At 40.7% G+C, this 24,096-nt stretch overlaps 1 protein-coding gene across 1 annotated transcript in view; it reads left to right on the forward strand.

The window, feature by feature from the left end:
- Positions 1-24,096, forward strand: part of BID (BH3 interacting domain death agonist) — a 97,181-nt gene that overhangs the window by 48,381 nt on the left and 24,704 nt on the right. The window contains exons 2-4 of the mRNA XM_073621561.1: positions 1,041-1,220; positions 3,098-3,249; positions 4,361-4,561. Coding sequence (XP_073477662.1) covers positions 1,058-1,220; positions 3,098-3,249; positions 4,361-4,561 — 516 coding nt within the window. The 5' untranslated portion in view covers positions 1,041-1,057. The remainder of the gene's footprint in view (positions 1-1,040; positions 1,221-3,097; positions 3,250-4,360; positions 4,562-24,096) is intronic.

The following is a 24,096-nucleotide window of genomic DNA, read 5'->3' on the forward strand; positions in this document are numbered from 1 at the left end:
TACCAAAGACATGTGGCCGAATACATTTTGGCCTAAATGTATGACTAAAATTGAGTTTATTGGATTTTTTTTTATAACAAAAAGTAGAAAATATCTTTTTTTTTTTTTTTCAAAATTTTCGTTTTTTTCCGTTTACAGCGCAAAAAATAAAAACCGCAGAGGTGATCAAATACCATCAAAAGAAAGCTCTATTTGTGGGAAGAAAAGGACGCGAGTTTCGTTTGGGTACAGCATTGCATGACCTCGCAATTAGCAGTTAAAGCGACGCAGTGCCAAATTGTAAAAAGTGCTCTGGTCAGGAAGGGGTTAAATCCTTCCAGGGCTGAAGTGGTTAAAAGACCTCTGCGCAAATGCAGCGTGGCATAAAATTTGGCAATGATTGCCATTTTATTCTCTAGGGTCTCTGCTAAAAAAAATATATAATGTTTGGGGGTTCTAAGTAATTTTCTAGCAAAAAATACAATTTTTTTTTAACTTGTAAACAAAAAGTTCCAGAAAAGGCCTGGTCCGCAAATGGATATTCATATATGACAGCCTTACTTTTCTTCCTGGAATAGTCTGCTGTTCCATGGCCACAGGGACATCATGAAATAGTAAAAAACAGATTAACAAACTAAGAAGGGCGGTGGTGATAAGCATTGTTCATGGAATCCACAATACCTAATTATATTTCAGCTTATTTGAATTTTGTCTGTAGAAAAAAGAATCTGGAGTGCACCAGTGTGTTTTTGGGGGGACTGCGGGCTCGGAGTCAGGAGGAATTGTTCTTGGTGACCTGTTCAGGTTTTACTTTGTCGTTTTTTTGCTTTTTACCATCTTCCATTATCGTATCTGTTTCCTGCTGTGACCCATTTTGGAGAGCTCTTCAAGGTACAAAGTCAGATTATTTTTACTTCTTGTTTTTTGATGTCACAAAACCTGAGCATTTGTTTTTCTTTTGAGGAAAGGTGTAATGTTTTGCAGATTGCAGGAATGGTGCAGAACAATACTGTATCCTTGGGTTTGGAGTATCAGCTCTGTACTTTATTCTGTCCCTGCAGAGCCCCCCATAGTCAGGATGACGGTGGAGCGGATTCTCCTCGCCTTCCTAAAGCATCAGAAGGATCAAAACCATGACTACGAGGAAGCGGTGAACTTACTGGAGAAAACTGTTGACCATGATGGCTACTTGGAGACAGATGGGGGTTCGACTTTCAAAGACTTTGTAAGGCCGGACAGCGGTAAGTCACATGGAAGGCAGATGAGTCTTTATTTTAGTATCAGGTTAACTGCTTGGTTTTCTTTGTGAAATAGGTCAGTCCCATTGGAGATGGAGCTGTTGGGTTGGGTGGCACTTTATATGTCTTGAAGACTTGACAGCCACCATCCATTTCCCATGTGATTCATGAGGATCTAGTAGGAAGAGTGTGTGAAAACAGAGCCTGTGAGGTCCAATATTATGGAACTTTGAGACTCCACCTTGTTCTTTTGGTTCTTCACTTTTCACTGAAGCTTTTATTTCATATCGGATTTGTCCACTCAAATCTAAAAAAAAAAAAAAAAATGAGAATTGTGACTGGAGTTACATATATTCGGTCAATAAGGCCTCTTTTACACGGGCGTCTGATTACTTGCAGCATAAATTCCAGCGTATTTTCCCCCCACCGTAAAGCATAGATATGAATGGTTGTGTGCCAATGAAATGGGGTACATGTGGGTGCTCATCACATAGACAAGAGTATATCGTATGCAAAAAAAAAAAAAAAAAAATAATTTTGTATTTTTACAAAAATGCTTGTATGCTATACTCATTGTTATCCCAGTACAGGTATGCACAGCCATTCATGTCTATGGGCAGTTGAATTTACACTTGTGTGCAAGATTACTTATAATCAATATTTGCTTGTTTTTTGTTTTTGTTTTTTTTTTTATTACTGCAGTTCTGTCAGTGGGCCCTCTACAGGTTATGTGTATGAAATAATACTATTAGTGTTGCTGCTTCAAGTGTATTCAGTGCCAGGACAAGATCATCTAGAGCAGGGAAAACATACCAAACTCCACCCCCTCAAGATGTATAAGCATTATGTGTCAGCGAAAATCTCTCTCTCCCCCCAAAAATATAAAAATAAAAATCGAGGACTAATCTGCATGCTTACTCACAAAGCATAAATCACCCCCCCCCCCCCCCCCAAAAAAAAAAAAAAATCACCCCTCCTAGCACAAATGCTTTACTCCCTAAAATGTCCCCTCCAAGTGCAAATCCATTCTTCCCCCGCCCTCAATCTCCACTCCTACCACAAATCCCCCCCCCCACCTCACATGATAGCACAGTGCTCCTGCCCACCTCTTGGCCCTGAGTGTATTTATTTATACCCCAAAACATTTTTGTTTGTTTCACATGGGGTTAGGAATAATTAGCACCCCTGTCAGTTTTTTAATAATGTTGTCTGTGTCTCCATGAGGTATAATTCCCTTAATCTCCCATCTAAGAGACACAGCAGGAAGTGGGAAGAAATCTCCCTTTAGACAGCTGTCACCGGAACAAGTGGCCATATTGGAATATTTCCCCTCCGTTCTAGTTCTAGTAATACCTATTGAGAGGGTGATCAGCTGGCAACTTTTGTGTCTCCCCTATAGTGCTCAGAAAAAGTCAGCACTTCTATTTTAAGATACCCGAATTTAAAGGAACAATGGGCTGACATGGCTGAATTTTCTTTAAAAATGCTAGTTGCTTGGCAGTTAAACCAATTCTCTTTAGGGACTACTGACCGAGACCAAGTAAACAGATTCTGTATGGACTATTCACTCAGCTCTTCTTCTTCTTTCTTCTTCTTTCTTCTTCTTTCTTCTTCTTTCTTCTTCTTTCTTCTTCTTCTTCTTCCCCTTTTTTTTTTTTTCGGACGAGGTCAGTAGTATCTCCATATTCCTTCCAGTTCAGGTTTCCTATGAGTGCTGTCTGTCATTGTAATCATAATTTTTGCAGTTTTATTATGATGCCTCAGATAAATTTCTTTGTCTCCCTTACTTCGTGGCGACAAAGATTTAAAAAAAAATAAAATTACAAGGTAATGTTTTTCAGGTCAGCCATCTTACTGTCTTTTTTTTTTTTTTTTATAAGGATCTCACCCAGGTGTGGATGAGGACCTCTGTCGTAGGCTTGGTGCTCAGCTGGCAGAACTGGGAGACCTTTTTGAGAGAGAAAAGCTGATCAAGCAGGAGTTGGTGGAGAGTCTCGTTAATCAGATCCTGGACAACTCTCTGACAGAAGATGTACGTATTGACACATGATGCTGCTTGTGTCCCAGAATTCCTTGTTCCTTCCCATGCAGAGGGCCACACCCGGACAACCATGGTTGGGTTTCTCTAGGACATCCATACCGCCAGCCTTTTGCCTTAAAACCGCATTCATTATATAAATTCGTTATTTTTTCTTGAGAAGGAATTTTGGTTTCTAATAGTGTTTCTCAATATCTAATGTCATGTTTGTTTCTAGCTAACATGGGGCTGATTTAGATTCAGATTCCATATCCACCGCAGAGCCATTCATAGCCCATTGCAAGCTCCATAAACCACCTTCATTTTACCAATGCCTCCCATTGCACCCTCCAAAATCTCCATAAACCATGTAGATGTGACCATGGAGTCCCACCCTAGAAAACCTCCATAAACAACGTTCATTTGAACATTGATTTCCATCTCGCACTTCAATACCTCCTTTAAACCACTTTCATTTCAAACAGTCCAAAATGCTGACATTTTTAGTGGAAAGTTTGGAAAAGCGAAATTTTGCTTATCTTTAATTATGTACGTTACCAACCAAATCGCAGGTCCCATATTCCAAATTATTGGATTAATATAATGTGGATTTTAATGCTTGCCCCAGATTATATATTTAATAATGTTATATGTGCCTCTTCCAAACAGGGCCCTCCTAGCTCTTTTGTCTTGAATTGTATTGTAACTGTACTGTTTACATTTATGTCCTAAATAAATCCTACCTAATAGAACTTCCTACAATCTTCTGCTCTCCAGAAAAATCATACTGACACTGTGAGCCGATCAGGCTGTAGTGTACTAAAAAATGCTGACCTGTTTCAGGCACCGGGAGGCTGTAGAGAGAAAGGGGAAGCTTATAAATTATGGAGCAATATGACAAGAAAGGACGCTGCGATAGTAAACAGTGGTGTGACCTTCCATGGTTTTCCCTTTGTCAGGGGTTTGTGATTCACCACAGTCAGTGGACAGGGATTTTTCTAGTTGCACAGCTCACACCTGTAGGTTTCCAGTGCGTATTTAGTGGTGTGGTCTGGAGTTCTGCCTTAAGGTGTAGCTTGATCCTTTAGGTTGAATTAATGGTCCCTTACTGTTGTGTCACTTCCAGCGGTTTAAAGTGGCAGTGGAATCCTCACTGAGTAAAATACCAGCCGGCATTGAACAGGAAAAGGCTTCGCTGGTGATCGCCATGTTGCTGACCAGCAAGATCGGAAAGAGCATTCCTTCACTGCTGCAGAGTTGCTTTACTACTGCTGTAAGCTTCATTCAGGACAACTACAACGCCTACGTAGAAGGCCTGGCCGAAGAGGTAAGAAACTGCCGCAAATCCTTATTAGTTACTGTATATTATCAAACCATTCACAGTGGAGTCTTGGCCACAAAGCATGCTGCAAAAAGTTACCAAAACTTTTTTTATTTTGGATAGTTTCAGGTGGTGTTTTATTTATTTTTTTCCTTTGTTTTCATCTGGTGATCCTTGCTTGCTCACTGTACTATATCTATTACAAAACTGTTGTCACCCTAGGACATGGCTACAGAGAAACCTCTACCCCTTCTCAGCATAGATGTGAGGGGTTCTATAGAAACTGAGATAGCCGGAACATGGAAGAGGCAGAAAGCACAGGAAGTTATCAGATAAATACTGTAGATCTCTAGTGGAATCAACGGGTATTTTTGCTCTAAATGAATGAAAACACTTTCAATTGTGCAATTTACAGGTCAAAAGGACGTTAATAAGTGAAGTTCTTTCTTAGAGTCTACATACACTTTAATGAACTGAAGATCCATTGTTTTATTGTTGCTTGTGTGGTTCTCCCTTATTTTTTATTTTTTTATTCATAAATAATATATGATTACGTTTCTAAATGCAAAACCATGTACTTAAGGTCCCTTTTCACACTGCTGGAGTCTGCCTGCTCAGCGGAAGATGTCCCTGCTGATCCCTGCTGAGCAGGTGGATGACAGGTCTGTGTGCGTTCCGCTGATGCAGAGCAGACACGGACACAGCCCGCTTTCCTCTATGGGGCTGTCGGATGGAAACAGACCGCCCGTCCGTTTCCACCCAACTGTCATCCAGACGGATGGGGAATGTCTCCCCATCCGTCTGTTTTAACCACTTCAGCCCCGGAAGGATTTACCCCCTTCCTGACCAAAGCACTTTATACAATTTGGCACTGCGTCGCTTTAACTGCTAATTGCGCGGTCATGCAATGCTGTACCCAAACGAAATTTGCATCCTTTTGTTCCCACAAATAGAGCTTTCTTTTGATGGTATTTGATCACCTCTGCGGTTTTTATTTTTTGCGCTATAAACGGAAAAAGACCGAAAATTTGGGGGAAAAAAACGACTAGTTTTTGTTATAATAAAAATCCAATAAACTCAATTTTAGTCATACATTTAGTCCAAAATGTATTCAGCCACATGTCTTTGGTAAAAAAAATGTCAATAAGCGTATATTTATTGGTTTGCGCAAAAGTTATAGCGCCTACAAACTAGGGTACATTTTCTGGAATTTACACAGCTTTTAGTTTGACTGCCTATGTCATTTCTTGAGGTGCTAAAATGGCAGGGCAGTATAACCCCCCCCCCCCCCCCAAAATGAACCCATTTTGGAAAGTAGACACCCCAAGGAAATTGCTGAGAGGCATGTTGAGCCCATTGAATATTATTTTTTTTTTGTCCCAAGTGTTCGAATAATGACAAAAAAAAAAAATTTACAAAAAGTTGTCACTAAATGATATATTGCTCACACAAGCCATGGGCATATGTGGAATTGCACCCCAAAATAAATTTAGCTGCTTCTCCTGAGTATGCGGATACCACATGTGTGGGACTTTTTGGGAGCCTAGCCGCGTACGGGGCCCCGAAAACCAAGTACCGCCTTCAGGCTTTCTAAGGGCGTAAATTTTTGATTTCACTCCTCACTACCTATCACAGTTTTGAAGGCCATAAAATGCCAGGACAGTTCAACCCCCCCCCCCCCCCCAATGACCCCATTTTGGAAAGTAGACACCCCAAGCTATTTATTTGCTGAGAGGCATGTTGAATCCATGGAATATTTTATATTTTGCCACAAGTTGCGGGAAAATGACAAACTTTTTTTTTTTTTTTGCACAAAGTTGTCACTAAATGATATATTGCTCAAACATGCCATGGACATATGTGGAATTACACCCCAAAATACATTTTGCTGCTTCTCCTGAGTATGGGGATACCACATGTGTGGGACTTTTTGGGAGCCTAGCTGCGTACGGGACCCCGAAAACCAAGCACTGCCTTCAGAATTTCTAAGGGCGTAAATTTTTGATTTAACTCTTCACTACCTATCACAGTTTTGAAGGCCATAAAATGCCAAGATGGCACAACCCCCCCCCCCCCCCCCCCCAAATGGCCCATTTTGGAAAGTGGACCCCCCAAGCTATTTGCTGAGAGGCATGTTGAGTACTTTGCAACTCTCATTTGTTTTTGAAAATGAAGAAAGAAAAGAAAAATGCATTTTTTTTTCCTTTTTTTTAATTTTCAAAACTTTGTGACAAAAAGCGAGAAGAAACAAAAGGAAAAAGGTCAAAGAAAATCAAAAGGGAAACAGACAATACAGTACAATGCCAGCCTTAACAAACTGATGTGCACAGGTAAGTACATGCAATAGTGATAGCAGCCATATTAGTACTAGTCATCAGTATGGTGATACAATAGTCTTATGTACGCCCCGTCCATGGGGTAAAGTAGAGACAGAAAAAAGAAAAAAAAGGGGGTGCACTGGTTAAGAAGTCCCATCATGTCTTCCTAATTATGCGTCAGGTTATACTGCTCAGTCCCTGAAAACAAATACCTCATAAAACCAGAAAAAAGAGAAAGATGAAAGAGAAAGAAGAAGTGAGCAGAGGCATTGCGACTAGAGAGAATGGGATGTAAAGGTTCCAGTGAGGCTGGATAACGGGAAGGGAGAGAATCAGGGGCATGGAATATTTTATATTGTGACACAAGTTGCGGGAAAAAGACAAATTATTTTTTTTTTTTTTTTGCACAAAGTTGTCACTAAATGATATATTGCTCAAACATGCCATGGGCATATGTGAAATTACACCCCAAAATACATTCTGTTGCTTCTCATGAGTATGGGGATACCACATGTGTGGGACTTTTTGGGAGCCTAGCCGCGTACGGGACCCCAAAAACCAAGCACCTCCTTCAGGGTTTCTAAGGGTGTAAATTTTTTATTTCACTCCTCACTGCCTATCACAGTTTCGGAGGCCATGGAATGCCCAGATGGCACAACCCCCCCCCCCCAAATGACCCCATTTTGGAAAGTAGACACCCCAAGTTATTTGCAGAGAGCTATGGTGAGTATTTTGCAGACCTCGCTTTTTGTCACAAAGTTTTGAAAATTTAAAAAAGAAAAAAAAATGCATTTTTCTTTTCTTTCTTTGTTTTCAAAAACAAATGAGAGTTGCAAAATTCTCACCATACCTCTCAGCAAATAGTTTGGGGTGTCTACTTTCCACTTCTTCTTTCTCTTTCATCTTTCTCTTTTTTCTGGTTTTATGAGGTATTTGTTTTCAGGGACAGAGCAGTATAACCTGACGCATAATTAGGAAGACATGATGGGACTTCTTAACCACTTCAGCCCCGGAAGGATTTACCCCCTTCCTGACCAGAGCACTTTTTACAATTTGGCACTGCGTCGCTTTAACTGCTAATTGCGCGGTCATGCAATGCTGTACCCAAACGAAATTTGCGTCCTTTTCCCACAAATAAAGCTTTCTTTTGATGGTATTTGATCACCTCTGCCGTTTTTATTTTTTGCGCTATACATGGAAAAAGACCGAAAATTTTGAAAAAAAATGATATTTTCTACTTTTTGTTCTAAAAAAAAAATCCAATAAACTCAATTTTAGTCATACATTTAGGCCAAAATGTATTCGGCCACATGTCTTTGGTAAAAAAAATGTCAATAAGTGTATATTTATTGGTTTGCGCAAAAGTTATAGCGCCTACAAACTAGGGTACATTTTCTGGAATTTACACAGCCTTTAATTTATGACTGCCTATGTCGTTTCTTGAGGTGCTAAAATGGCAGGGCAGTACAAAACCCCCACAAGTGACCCCATTTTGGAAAGTAGACACCCCAAGGAAATTGCTGAGAGGCATGTTGATCCCATTGAATATTATTTTTTTTTGTCCCAAGTGACTGAATAATGACAAAAAAAAAAAATTACAAAAAGTTGTCACTAAATGATATATTGCTCACACAGGCCATGGACATATGTGGAATTGCACCCCAAAATACAATTAGCTGCTTCTCCTGAGTACGGGGATACCACATGTGTGGGACTTTTTGGGAGCCTAGCCGCGTACGGGGCCCCAAAAACCAATCGCTGCCTTCAGGATTTCTAAGGGCGTAAATTTTTGATTTTACTCCTCACTACCTATCACAGTTTTGAAGGCCATAAAATGCCCAGATGGCATAACCCCCCCCCCCCAAATGACCCCATTTTGGAAAGTAGACACCCCAAGCTATTTGCTTTGAGGCATGTTGAGTCCATGGAATATTTTATATTTTGACACAAGTTGCGGGAAAGTGATAATTTTTTTTTTTTTTTTTTTTGCACAAAGTTGTCACTAAATGATATATTGCTCACACAGGCCATGGGCATATGTGGAATTGCACCCCAAAATACATTTAGCTGCTTCTCCTGAGTATGGGGATACCACATGTGTGGGACTTTTTGGGAGCCTAGCCGCGTACGGGGCCCCAAAAACCAATCGCTGCCTTCAGGATTTCTAAGGGCGTAAATTTTTGATTTTACTCCTCACTACCTATCACAGTTTCGGAGGCCATGGAATGCCCAGGTGGCACAAACCCCCCCAAATGACCCCATTTTGGAAAGTAGACACCCCAAGCTATTTGCTGAGAGGCATGGTGAGTATTTTGCAGCTCTCATTTGTTTTTGAAAATGAAGAAAGACAAGAAAAAAATTTTTTTTTTCTTTTTTCAATTTTCAAAACTTTGTGACAAAAAGTGAGGTCTGCAAAATACTCACTATACCACTCAGCAAATAGCTTGGGGTGTCTACTTTCCAAAATGGGGTCATTTGGGGGGGGGGTTTGCCACCTGGGCATTCCAATGGCCTCCGAAACTGTGATAGGCAGTGAAGAGTGAAATCAAAAATTTACGCCCTTAGAAAGCCTGAAGGCGGTGCTTGGTTTTCGGGGTCCCGTACCGAGACTTTTTTGGCTCCCAAAAAGTCTCACACATGTGGTATCCCCGTACTCAGGAGAAGCAACAGAATGTATTTTGGGGTGTAATTTCACATATTCCCATGGCATGTTTGAGCAATATATCACTAAGTGACAACTTTGTGCAAAAAAAAAATTGTCTCTTTCCCGCAACTTGTATCACAATATAAAATATTCCATAGACTCGACATGCCTCTCAGCAAATAGCTTGGGGTGTCTACTTTCCAAAATGGGGTCATTTGGGGGGTTTTGAACTGTCCTGGCATTTTATGCACAACATTTAGAAGCTTATGTCACACATCACCCACTCTTCTAACCACTTGAAGACAAAGCCCTTTCTGACACTTTTTGATTACATGAAAAATATATTTTTTTTTGCAAGAAAATTACTTTGAACCCCCACACATTATATATATTTTTTAAAGCAAATGCCCTACAGATTAAAATGGTGGGTGTTTCATTATTTTTTTTTCACACTGTATTTGCGCAGCGATTTTTCAAACGCATTTTTTGGGGAAAAACACACTTTTTTAAATTTTAATGCACTAAAACACACTATATTGCCCAAATGTTTGATGAAATAAAAAAGATCATCTTAGGCCGAGTACATGGATACCAAACATGACATGCTCTAAAATTGCGCACAAACGTGCAGTGGCGACAAACTAAATACATTTTTAAAAGCCTTTAAAAGCCTTTACAGGTTACCACTTTAGATTTTTTTTTTTTTTCGTAGGCCTGAGAATTTTCCCATTTTATCTATAGTGTCCAAAGCTGCTTGTAATGATGGGCCCTGATCGGCTAGATAGAGTATCGTGTCGTCTGCGTATAGTCCGATCTTCTCTATATAGTTGCCTATTCTAAGTCCCACTATGTCCATGTCAGCTCTTATAGCTATGGCCAATGGCTCAGCTGCCTGGGCATATAGCAGTGGAGAAAGGGGACATCCCTGGCGTGTGCCTCTTTCCAGAGGAAATTGCCCCGACATACAACCATTAACGAAGACCCGTGCTTTTGGTGACTGATAGAGTATTTGTACCCACTGTATGAAATTGGGACCAAATCCATATTCTCGTAGACACTCCCAAAGAAAAGACCATTCCACTGAATCAAAAGCCTTTGCTGTGTCCAGGGCCACCACTACTCTGGTACCCTGATTGTCATGTTGTGCTTGAATATTTAAAAAAAGTCTTCTTATATTAATGGCCGTATTTTTTCCAGGCATAAAACCGGTCTGGTCTGGGTGAATTAATGAAAGAATGACTTTATTTAGACGGGATGCTAGGATTTTGGCCAGTATCTTAATGTCTACTTGCAGTAGTGAGATTGGACGGTAGGACTCGGGATATCTAGGGTCTTTTCCTGGTTTCGGTAAAACTATTATCTGTGCTTCTTGCATTGATGGAGGGAGTGTTTTATGTTTAAATATTTGTTGATATAATTTTTGCAGTTTCGGGACTAGTATATCAGGGAATGCAGTGTAGAATTCTAGTGGCAGGCCGTCCAGTCCGGGGGCCTTGGATTTAGCTAGCTGGGACAGTGCTTCCGATATATCCTCCTGGCTAATAGGGGCATCCATTAGCTTAACCTGTTCTAATGTGAGTTTAGGGAACTGAATTCTGTGTAAGTAATTTTTAATTTCTTGTGTGGGTTGTGTTGTCTGGGTTTTTTATAAATTCCTATAGAAGTTTAGGAAAGTGTCTGCAACCTGGTGTGGGTCGGTCACCTCGTCTCCCTGTGGGGTAGCTAGGGTCACCACTACCGGAGGTTTTTCATTTAAATGGGCTAAATATGCCAGTAATTTACCTGCTTGCTCCCCGTGTTCAAAGATTCTTTGTTTTTTGAAAAAAACCTGTTGTTTGGCTTTCTCTATATGCATTTGGGTTACTGCTCTGGATTGCATTTGTACTTTATGGAGGTTGTCAATACTGGGTTCTTGTGTGTGTATACCTGTTCCAATTCCTGTAGTTTGTCAGTGGTCATCTGTAATAGCAGTTTAGAGGAATTTTTAAATCTGTTTATTCTTACTGAAAGTAGTCTACTAGCTTGATTTTTAAAGGAGTCCCAGACTGCAGTATCTGAATCTGTAAATCTTAAGTTGTTTAGGATATATTGTAGTTCTTGCCCTATGCTCTCGAGATCAGGCAGGACCGACAGCCAGAATGGATTCAACCTCCAATTAGAAGTGGGCATTGCCTTTAATAGAAATGCTGTTATCCAACAGGGTGAGTGGTCCGATAGAGCTCGTGGAGCCATACCCGACCCTGTAATTTTAGGCAGTAATGCATTTGAGACCAGTATAAAATCAATCCTGGACATCGTGTCACAGCCTACCGAGTGACATGTGTATGCTTTTTTAGTCGGGTTTTGCCATCTCCATACGTCTGTTAGCGCAAATTCTGTGAATAGTCTGCAGAGTCTGGTTTGGTGAGGCACAGTCCTGGACGTGTCTCCCAGGCCTGGTCTGTCCAAATTTGGATTCATGGTTTGGTTAAAGTCGCCCATCCAAATAGCTGGAACTGATGGGTTCTGTGCCATGAATGCCAATCCCTTCAATACTACCTCAATCGAAAAAGGGGGGGGGGATATAACACGCCAGAATCAATAGGGAGTTGCCTCCTATAGTGGCATGCAGGAAGATATATCTTCCTAATCTATCTGACTCTAGTGTGATTATTTCAAAGGGCACTCTTTTGGCGACCAGTATCGATACCCCCCTTGATTGGTTGGTATGCGTGCTGTGGTATAGCCATCCTACCCACGTTTTTTTTTAAGGCTACCTGCATCTGGCCTGTGATATGTGTTTCTGTTAAGGCTATGATATCTGCTTTTTGTGATTTTAGAAATGTTAAAGCTGCGGTTCGCTTTACCTTATTCCGCATACCGCGTACGTTCCACGTCAAAAACTTTACACTGGCCATGTTAGTTTCTGAATATAATAGTGTATCTGCCATCTGGTGAGATCCCAAGACAGTGGAACCCCCTCAGTCTGCCTTTTCCACAATGCCAGTCTGCTAATACATATCTTATTATTGAGTGCATATTGCCTGTCTAGCCGTATCAAGATCACATCAACACTTACATTCCCAAAATAAAACACAAAACTTATCCTTTTAACTGTTCCCATCCCTCCCAGCTGCACATCTCCCCAACCTGATGTGAGCGTATATACCCAAACTGTCAGCATATAACATATCATCCAGCGGTTACACTCCGCTGGAGGCACATTTCTTAATAGCAGTAGATGTGTTTTCCTTTTATGCTGAACCAACTTTGTTAAGAGGGCGACTGTTCCCCTGTCGCTCGTGGAGCAATTATAGTCAGGACTACCACGCATTACATTCAGTGAGTTCCCTTTGCACTTTTCCTCCTTGCATCTGGTCAAATTATGACCCATATTCCAGGATATTGTGGTACAGTTCATCCCTGTCATTTAGGAGTCTTGCAGAGCATATCACTGTAGACTGTCCCCTCTCTTCTCAAAATGTAAAGGCGCAACCGGTAACCTGCGCAACTTTATTGTATGATCCCGCATGTTCCATATCAAAGTTATACAGGAGCTGGCTCTCTTATCCTTATCCACTTCCCTTGTACACAAGCTGTGTATGCCCCTAATCTTTATATCCCTAAACTGGATTCTGGTTCCCCACTAAGAGGTCTCTGTGACATTTGTATTGTAGGATTTTGTTCAAAGTCAGAAGGTACTCACTGTGGTTGTGTGAACATAGACAGATTAAGCAGATCTGTCTCTACGATCCAGCCATGCTGTCGCTGCCGCCGGGTCGTCAAAGAATTGTGCTCTTCCGTCTTCTTCCACCCGTAGCCTGGCGGGAAATAACATCGCATACTTGAGATGGAGGGTCCTCAGTCGGCGCTTCACCTCCTGATATTGTGCTCTTTTCCTTTGCACCTCGCTGGAGAAATCCGGGAATACTGCAATCTGGCTGTTCCCGATCTGTATATTTCCTCTCTCCCGGGTGAGCTTAAGGATTTTGTCTCGGTCCCGAAAATTTAGAAATTTGGCGATGAATGTGCGGGGAGGCGCTCCGGGTGGTGGTGGCCGCGCAGGTGTGCGGTGCGCTCTCTCCACCGCAAACATTACTGAAAAGGCTTCCCGGCCGTACATTTTGAGCAGGAGCGTTTCTAGATAGGTTGCTGGGTCTGCGCCTTCCTCTTTCTCCGGCAGTCCTATGAAGCGGAGGTTACAGCGTCTGAGGCGGTTCTCCATGTCATCTTGATGGGCATGGAGTTGCTGTATCTGTCTCTGCATCTCCTATGTAGTATGTCTCATGGGGTGCAGGGCATCTTCCGCGTTGCTGATTCTGGTTTCTGCCTCTGTGACCCTGTCTTTCAGTTTTGAGAAGTCCTGTCTCATCAGGGATATATCGATTTTCACTTTGTCTATCTTCGCTGTCAGGGTACCTTGCAGGGCGGCTATAGCGTCCAGCACTTTGGCGGTGTCCGACGTCTGAGGAGCGGGGCCCGTACCCGTGTCGGTGCCAACTTCCTGCTGCATGTCTTTCTCCAGGCGGCGAAATTGAGCGAGCTTATCTGTCGTCCCAGTGTTCCGTTTTGGCGGAGACATAGTCCGCTGCGGTCCCGGGACAGAAGGGAAGCCCGTGTGATGAATTACACTGGTGTATCCTTCCGCAGGATCTCTATCAGGAGTTTGTGTGCAGGAAGTTCTCTCTTTCTACGTCTCACTCCCTTACCTGTCAGGCCTCGCCCCAGGTGCTGCGCTTTTAAAGGAGATCTGGAGGCCCATGCACGCGAAGATCAGTCTTTTGGGGAGCCAGGCAAGCCAGGAGGACTAATAGGGCCGTTGCTGGGTGTAGCAAGATGGCCGCCGCTCCGAGGACCAGGCCGGAGCCGCGGGCCGTCCTAGAAGCTGGTGCAGGGTGCAGAGGCTCAGCGCTGGCTGCCACAGGCAGTCCGGGGGCCGAGGCAGGCAGAGATCCGTCTCGGGGGAGCTTGGTCTGTCCGGGAGATGTGCAGGAGCCGCCGCCGGGTGGAGCAAGATGGCCGCCGCTCCAAGCACTAGGCCAAAGCCGGGGACTTTCCTACAGGCAATGCCCAGGGCGGAACGATCCGGTCTCCGCGGCCTCGGGCAGCGCTCCAGGTGGTTAGGCAGCACCAAGGGCCATGCAGGTAACGGGACAAGCCTGTTGAGGTGTCTTTTTCTGATAGGATTGTTAGGATTGAAGCAGGATGGCTATTGCAGGAGTTTGGGCAAACGGAGCTCTCTCTAAAAGCGTCCTACTCCATAGCTCCTCAGGCCACGCCCCACCACTTTAGATTTACAGAGGAGGTCTACTGCTAAAATTACTGCCCTCGATCTGGAGTTTGCGGTGACACCTCACATGCATGGTGCAATTGCTGTTTACATTTGACGCCAGACTGACGCTTGCGTTCGCCTTAGCGCAAGAGCAGGGGGGACAGGGGTGCTTTTTTTTTTTTTTTTTTTTTTTTTTTTTTTTTTTCTTTATTATTTTTTTGCTTTTTTATCTTATTTTTAAACTGTTCCTTTCATTTTATTTTTTTTTTAAATCATTTTTATTGTTATCTCAGGGAATGTAAATATCCCCTATGATAGCAATAGGTAGTGACAGGTACTCTTTTTTTGAAAAAATTGGGGTCTATTAGACCCTAGATTTCTCCTCTGCCCTTAAAGCATCTGACCACACCAAGATCAGTGTGATAAAATGCTTTCCCAATTTCCCAATGGCGCTGTTTACATCCGGCGAAATCTAAGTCATGAAATGCTCGTAGCTTCCGGTTTCTTAGGCCATAGAGATGATTGGAGCCATTCTGGTCTCTGATCAGCTCTATGGTCAGCTGGCCGAATCCAAATAGTGTTGTCCTTCGCGCTTATAGTGAGATACAAATGAATGTGGTGATAATCACAAAAAATAAACAATAAACATAAAGCACTCAAAACGTGTAATAGTTATGATGATATCTTAAACGAAGATTGCAGCAAAATCAAAAAGTGTTTATAGAAGTGGAAGGATTTCGCGCCTCAAATCTATCATAACACTAGATAACTCACATAAAATAGTAACATACGATCTATAGTGTGAAATTGTGCATAAATGTGCAAAAACACAATGATAAAATTGTAAAATCAAAAAAACTCCAAGTGAATCACTATTGACAGAAAAATTCATCAATCAGAAAAAACAGTAAGATTGCTCATATCCAAATAGTCTGTAATATTGTGCAAAAATGCAAAATCAAAAAATTAATATAGCTTAAAATGGTGTTGTACGTTACAGCATATAGTAAGGTGATGGCTGAATTATTATCTTCTCAACCTGGCAGGCTCCTATAAAAAAGAAAGGGATTTTTCCACCTAGGCTGCGCCGGCTAGGTGGGGGGAGGGGGAAAAGAGAGGAATCCTCCAATAGTGTAGTATTATAGGTCAACTTGTTTATTTATATCTTAAAAAGTGGTCTCTTACATAAAAAGCAAGGTTAAAAGCATAAACAATGAAGGAGCGGCGTCCGAGGCGCCTCCTTGCGTGACTTCCGGTAAAGTCTGCTCTCTCACCGGCTGCATTCTCAGGTTCCTGTTGGGACAGGAGAGCTAGAGAAAAACATGGAAGATGGGGGGGGGGGGCATTCCCTCCCACTGCTTGTAAAAGCAGTCTAGAGGCTAATTAGCTGTTAGGATTGCTTTTACATGAAAGCCGACCGCTGGTTGAAAAGAATGATACCGGGGGCAGGAGGCGGAGCCTAGCAGAGCAGACATGCATTGTTAGAGCTCCACACCGCTGAGGAGAGAAGAGAAGGACAAAGCGGAGCCTGCAGGCTCAAAAGGTATCCATTTGAACCTTTTTGCCCCAGGGAACAAACTGTGAAAGTTTGGGCAGGAAATATGGTACTGGGAGGAAACCGTGGCAGAAATAAAAATCACCTCACAAAGAGCTCACAGGCACTCACTGCAGCTGAAGCAGCTCCAGTCACCTCACAAGATACAGCATCAGGGCGCTCTCACAGACAGAAAATGTCACAGCAAGACTCTCCATTTGAGTCAGATACAGAACAAATCCTCTCACAAACTTCTCCACAAGACTCCTCAGCATCCCCAATAATATTATTACAATTTGAAAAGATGCTTCATAAGGCTTTAAAACAAACCTCAGACCAAATAACAAAAAGCCTAACCAAAGAAATAAGAGAGCTGGGAAACCGCACCGCAGCCTTAGAAATAAAAATGGATGAAATTGAAATTACAACCCAAGAAAATATAACAGAATTGGAACAATTAAAAAAAGAGAATTTAATACTTCAAACTAAGCTCGAAGATTACGAAAATAGAGCCAGACGTTCAAACTTGCGCATAAGGGGAATACCTGAAACTGTGACAGACCTGCAATCTACTATTACTGCTCTATTACAAGAACTAAAGCCAGATATCCCTATTGAACGTTTAGAACTGGACAGAGTACACAGAGCCCTCACAGCCAAAAAGAAAGATGGACCCCCACGTGATATAATCACTAAATTTCATTATTACAGAACGAAAGAACAAATACTAATTGCTGCAAGAGAAAAAAGGAACTTAATTTTCAAGGACACAATTATCAAATTTTTGCTGACCTATCCCAACTTACTATTACTAAAAGACGATCCATGAAACCCCAACTAATGGAACTGCAACGCCACAACATTATGTATCAATGGGGCTTCCCCTTTTCAGTCAGATTTAACTACCAAGGTACAATTTACAGAAGCAGATCAGCAGATGAACTACAACAAACCCTTTTAAAATTAAATCTGACAGAACCCACAAGCAGCAACACTCCCACACGCAGAAGAATGGCATCATCTTCACCTTCAGGCAGCACCCAGAAAATTTCAGAACAAAATGGGAAGCATCATTCTCACAAAAAAGGCCGTTATGCCACATCATCCATGGACCAAGAAGATTCAATGGACTGACATCCTAATTCCTGATATCTCTTCATTTATTATACTAAGAGATAGTTCTCTATAAAAAACCTATATTTATAACTGAATGTAACTGCATTCTGATAGTCACACACTGTGTGGGATCATGTTACATTCCAGTTATATTTCTTATTACTTCTGATTCATATAGCCTTAGAATATATAAGTGAAATAAGGAAATTCTTGTTCAGTTATATATTATCAGGTAATAACAATAGATTTATTACTTTTTAAGACAAATATGTTCAATAACCCAGAAGTAATGGAAGCTTTTTCTTTCTTTTCTTAAAACAAATATATTATTACCTAACTAGTTCCTAGAATTATGTTTTTGTTTATTCTAATCTGAAGCAATACAACCTCAATTTTATGAGTTAACATATCTAAACAGTTACATATGAATAAAATATGTAATTGTTTACTCTAAAAGGGTTAAAATCCCAAAATAATTCAAACTATCTTCATCAATACCAAAGTTATTAACAGTACCTTTCTAATTGAATTATTTAGCCTAGGGCAAGACTAACCATATACAACCACCCTGGAATAAATAATTTCAACAAAAACTATATTCTGCACTCCAATTAATGAAACATCATTTTGATGTCTTTTGACATAGCACTTCTCTCCTGTAAGCGGAAGATCCGTGTACCCCCATTAGCCCTCCTCATTCTCCCAACCATATTATGTGGGAGTGTGACGAAGGCACTTATTCCCCTGAGAGAGATATTTATTCTCTTTCACGGGTAAATTGTGATTACTTGCAAAAAATAATTTATACAATGTATCATCTAATCTCATATGTTTTTTGTTTACTCTTTACTCCAGAATTCACTGGTTTCTTTTCTATCTATTCATCTCTTCAGTCCACACAGGTTGATCTGCGCAGTCAGTTCTGCAGAACAAAAAGTAAGTCAAAACTATTTGATCTGTTGCCATGGCACCACTGAATATACTTTCCCTGAATGTTCAGGGAATAAATGTCCCTCAAAAAAGGACCAAAGCCTTCCGTACTTTCCATAACAAGAAGGCTCACATAGTATGCCTCCAAGAAACACACTTCACCAAAGATTCTACTCCAAAATATATTTCTCCTTTTTATCAACAAATTTACACGGCTTCTGCCTGTACCAAGCAAAGGGGAACTCTAATTGCATTTCACCGATCCACACCATTCACCTTATCAGAAATTAAAGACCCAGAAGGTAGATACCTGATACTCATGGGTTATATAATGGATACAGCAATCACGGTGATTTCCTACTACGCTCCTAACAAACAACCTACACCATTCCTCTCACATATATTACAAGTGATTAATACACACAAAATAGGAACAGTGATAATGTGTGGGGATTCGAACCAGGTCCTCCTCCCATTTCTAGATAAATCACCTTTTACACCATCCAAAATAACCTCTAGATTACCTTTTTCTCAACTTCTTTCCAAATACAATCTGGTAGATTCGTGGAGAGAAAGTAACCCAATGAAAAAGAAATTCACTTATTTCTCGCACCCTCATCAAACCTTCACCAGAATAGATCATATTTTTCTAACAATAGGAATGATACCAGAAATTATTGCATCAGATATAATTCCGATTCCGTGGTCTGACCATAATGCAGTATACACTACTATAGCCTCAGCCATACCAAAAGCGCATGACCCAACGTGGTACTTACCGGACATAATGCTCAAACACCCACTACATCATTGAACAAGCTTTAAAGGAATACATATCAATTAATAATACAACAGACATCTCCCCAATAACACTGTGGGAAGCTCATAAGCCTGTCTTGCGTGGTACAATACAAAGACAAATGGCACTATTTAAACGGGAACGCAAAAATCTAGCAAAAAAACTAGAACTCAATTTTAATGCAGCCTACATATCATTTCAAGATAATCCATCTCAGAGTACAAAATCTCATCTGGAAAAATCTAGATTGGAATACGATCTATTTCTCACTGAGTCAGTTGATAAATCCCTCAAACGCTCCCAACACAATTTCTACATGAATACAAACAAACCAGGTACATATTTGGCTCGGGCATTAAATTCAACTAACAAATCTTTCAAACCAATACGTTTGAAATTATCAAAAAATGTTTACACTTGTAATCCAGTTAAAATAGTCCATAAATTTCACTCACATCTCGCAACTTTATACAAGACAAACAATGAATTTAATCCTACAGAGGCTGAATCCTTCTTCTCAAAAATAACCTTACCTGAGTTATCTCAGAATCAAAAAAGCAGTTTGGATGAGCCTATAACTATAGATGAAGTTGCTAACGCCATAAAAGACCTAAAACTTAACAAAAGACCAGGCCCAGACGGCTACTCGGCTTTATACTATAAAACATTCTCAGAAATACTCTCTCCCATTCTCACTGAAACTTTTAACAAACTTCTAGATGGACATTCTTTTCGGCAAGAAACACTAATGGCAATTGTTTGTATGATCCCAAAACCCCTTTCTGATGATACTTCCTGTGTGAATTATCGGCCTATCTCTCTGTTAAACCTCGATATTAAATTATTAGCAAATATAATAGCAAAACGCCTCAATAGCATTATAGGAAAATTAATACATAGAGATCAAGTAGGCTTCATGCCAAATAGACAGGCAGGCGATAATATACGCAGGGCAGTGTTATTGGCACATATTGCTAAAAAACGGAAAATCCCTTTATGTTTTCTATCTCTCGATATTAAGAGGGCATTTGACACAGTATCCTGGCAATATATGCAATATTCATTACAAAAATGGGGTTTTGGACCCCACTTTTTAACATGGATCAAAGCATTATATAATAAACCCAAAGCCTATATAAAATATGCTGGATACAAATCTGAAGCCTTTAATATCGAAAGAGGTACCCGACAGGGTTGCCCATTATCTCCCTTATTATTTGCCCTTATACTCGAACCCATGGCCCAATACATCAGAACAAACCAAACTATAACTGGCATTGAAGTAGGAGGTATTACACACAAATTATGTATATTTGCAGACGATATATTACTTTTTCTATCATCACCACAGGTCTCTGGTCCTAACTTAATACCAGCTCTTGATGGATTTGCAGCCCTATCCGGCCTTATGATTAATCCTAAGAAATGCCTAGTGCTTAATATTTCACTCACAAACATGGAATTGATCCCGACTAGGGCTGCACTCCCATTCACATGGGCAGAAAAATCAATCCCATATCTTGGAATTCATTTAACAGCATCTCATTCTGACTTATTTTCAACCAATTATCCTCCTGTATTAAGACAGATCACAAATCTAATAAAACAATGGTCGCAACTTCCTTTATCCTGGATAGGGAAGATTAATGCAATCAAAATGACTATTTTACCCAAATTGCTTTATCTATTCAGAGTCCTCCCTATTCCAATTCCTTCCTATTTTTTGAGAATAGTACAAAAAAGAGCAACTTCGTTTATATGGGGCTCTTCTAAACCACGTATACCTATACACACACTACATCTTCCCAAAAATAAAGGAGGCCTAGGATACCCTAATTTTACTAACTACTACAGAGCAGCACATTTGGCCAGTCTGTCCAAATACCATGCAAAACAGGAAATCCCATTATGGGTATTTATAGAAGCTTCAGAAAATGACCCTCTATTAATATCAAATTTATTATGGCTTGATCCTAAAGACCGCTTTAAAATTCATAATCCCATAACTAAACACTTCTTATCTCTCTGGGATAAACTAAAAACCAAATATCAGTTACAATCTCCACACAATCCTCTCCTTTCTTTTATCAGAAATCCGGCCTTTTATCCGGCATGGATCTACCCAAATTCTTTTAAAGCTTGGACAACATCAGGCATTCAGACACTAAATGACTTCATAGCATCTAAATCATTCCTTTCATTCCCATCGCTTAGAGAAAAATATGATCTACCAAACTCTGAGATATTTAGATATCTCCAAATCAAACATTTCTATACACCATTCCTAAAGGGGGATACACCATTATCCCAATTATCCATTTTTGAATCAATCTGTACAAAAGATCCATTTGCTAAAGGTACAATTTCATCACTTTATAATCAATTATATGGAGTAGCAAATCTTAATAGACCCTCTTACGTTCAGAGGTGGGAGGAGGACCTGGGACGAACTTTAGAAGAAACGGACTGGTCTAACATATGGCTCACATCTAAGTCATCTTCACCCAACATCTTAGCACTGGAGACAAATTTTAAAGTCCTAACTCGCTGGTACCTTGTACCCGCTAGAGTGGCAAAATATTCACCTAATACCTCAGCTCTTTGTTTTCGAGGATGCCCAGAAATAGGCACATATTTACACATATGGTGGACGTGCCCAGTAATTCAAACCTTCTGGAAGGAAGTCTTCGTGATTGCATCTAAAATATTTAAAAAAATAATACAACCAGATCCATATTTAACTTTACTTAATCTAAAACCGGAATGGTTAACACTCTCTCAATTCAAACTTATGATCCAACTAATAACGGCTGCAAAACAAACAGTGGCCAAGGCATGGAAATCTCCTACATTGGTACTAGCAGAAACAATTCACAGAATGAATAATACAATGTCCCATGCTAAGATGGTTGCCATCGATCAAAATCAAATTCCAAAATTTGAAAAACTTTGGCATCCTTGGATAAAACAACAGTTCCTGTCAAACTTCAATGACTCTGTCCTGTTGCCATGGTAACAGATTAAATGACTTACAGAGACACCCATTCTAAGGCTTCAAAGAGAACTAAAAAGAATAATAAACTGACGAGCGGGACAACCTTGTGGACCATACCTCTACCTTTCAACCCTTTTTCTTCTTTCTCTTTCCTTTTCTCCACCTTACGATTTAAAGCTCATTATCAGAATTTATTTGACCTATATACACTCTACTTGTAAACAATATGTATAGTAGGTATAAATCATTTAAATACCTACAAAAGTAACTAAGGAAATGATATATATCTTTAATTTAGGTTTACGTGAACCCAATGTTTAATATTTGAAATTTCATGATATTTACCTATATAAACCCTACTGTAAAACAATGAGCTTACTTTATAGATCCTTGTAAACTTACTTTATGTATCTTTATAACATTGTATACTCAATAAACTTCTTTTGACAAGGAAAAGAATGATACCAAGATGATACCTAAACCTGTAGGCATCATTCTGGTATACCCACTCAAAGTCCAGCAACATACCAGTACGTTGCTGGTCCTTGTTGGGCATATATTGTAATCTTTTTTTTTTTTTTCATGCAGCCTGTGGGCTGAACGAAAAATGAGATTGATCAGTGGGTATGCCCACCATTAGAATACCTCCCTTCATCCACCCACTTCTAATGATGGGCATACATGCACCATTTATATATGCCAAAGCATGGGGGCATCCGCCCCAAAAGTTAGGAACAAATTGCTCCTCCGCCCCTGCTGCCCCCATGCTTCGGCATATATGCTCTTTTTTTTTTTTTTAACTGTGGTGGTGAAATCACCTCTGACATCGCTGGAGTCACGGTTTTATGTATCGTGGGAGCAAACGCTGTTGCTGTCAAGATAAATAAATAAATCTGCGCTGCAGCTGAATGGCGTACCTGAAAAGAAAAAAATAATAAACCATAAAACACAGTAAACAGTAAAGTATAAGAAATTGCATACCTGAAAAGCAAACATGATAAAACATAATAACAATAAAACATTGCAGAATAGAATACAGTAAAAAAGAGCAGAACAATAGAGAGAGGATAGAGAGAGAGAGAACAATAAAACGACAACTATTTAATTTTTTTTTATTTTATATATTTTTTTGTTACACTTTTTTTTGTAACTGAAACTTTTATAACTGTAACCGGTTCCAGGTTCGGGTCTCTCAAAATGCGATGGCATCTTGGGAGACCCTGTGAAAGTGTGCCTAGTCTGTGCAATGCTGTACCCTGCGCTAATACTCAATTAGTGTATGGTAGCGTTCAAAACATTCACCAATGCAAAGACCAGGATTGTCAGGACAGGAGGGACAATAATAGCGGGTGTCACACCTATATCCGCGCTTGCTGCAGACGCGACCTCTTTTTTGGGGGGGTTCGTTGGGTAGGGGTACTTGGGAGGACATAAAGAAAATGCCTCTCATGCAGCCGACTGCATTTGGTTGGGGATGTGAATGGGGGAAGTACGGGCGCTGCAGAAGTGGTGGGTTCCCAATTAGGATTGGCGAATGCAGCAGGAAAGGGCATTATGGGCACGACGGGCCTGTGTTTGTCTTCTTCTTGGTGGCAAGGGGACACTACTTGTGCTTGCCACCTCACCAGCTTGAACTGCACTTATGGGACTCGCCACGTCACCAAGTGTTACTGCAGTGCTGGTTTGACTACGACCGGGGTGTACTAGGCCACTGGTGAAGGAAAAGCGGCGCTAGTACTGCTCTGCTCCATACGAGGGACCTGTGGTTCTTGCACCTCAACAACAGCAGAAGAAGATTGGGGTCGGGTACGCCTGACCTTGGCAGGGACCACAACTCCGTCGTCAGAGCTATCTGTCATGGAGCCGCTGTCATCTACAGGATCGTATTCTGAGCCTGAATCTGACAGATGTGTGACTTCCTCTTCACTATCTGTCATGCTCAGAAACGTGTAGG

Source organism: Aquarana catesbeiana, linkage group LG03 (assembly GCF_042186555.1).
Source record: "Aquarana catesbeiana isolate 2022-GZ linkage group LG03, ASM4218655v1, whole genome shotgun sequence".
Taxonomy (NCBI): Eukaryota; Metazoa; Chordata; class Amphibia; order Anura; family Ranidae; genus Aquarana; species Aquarana catesbeiana.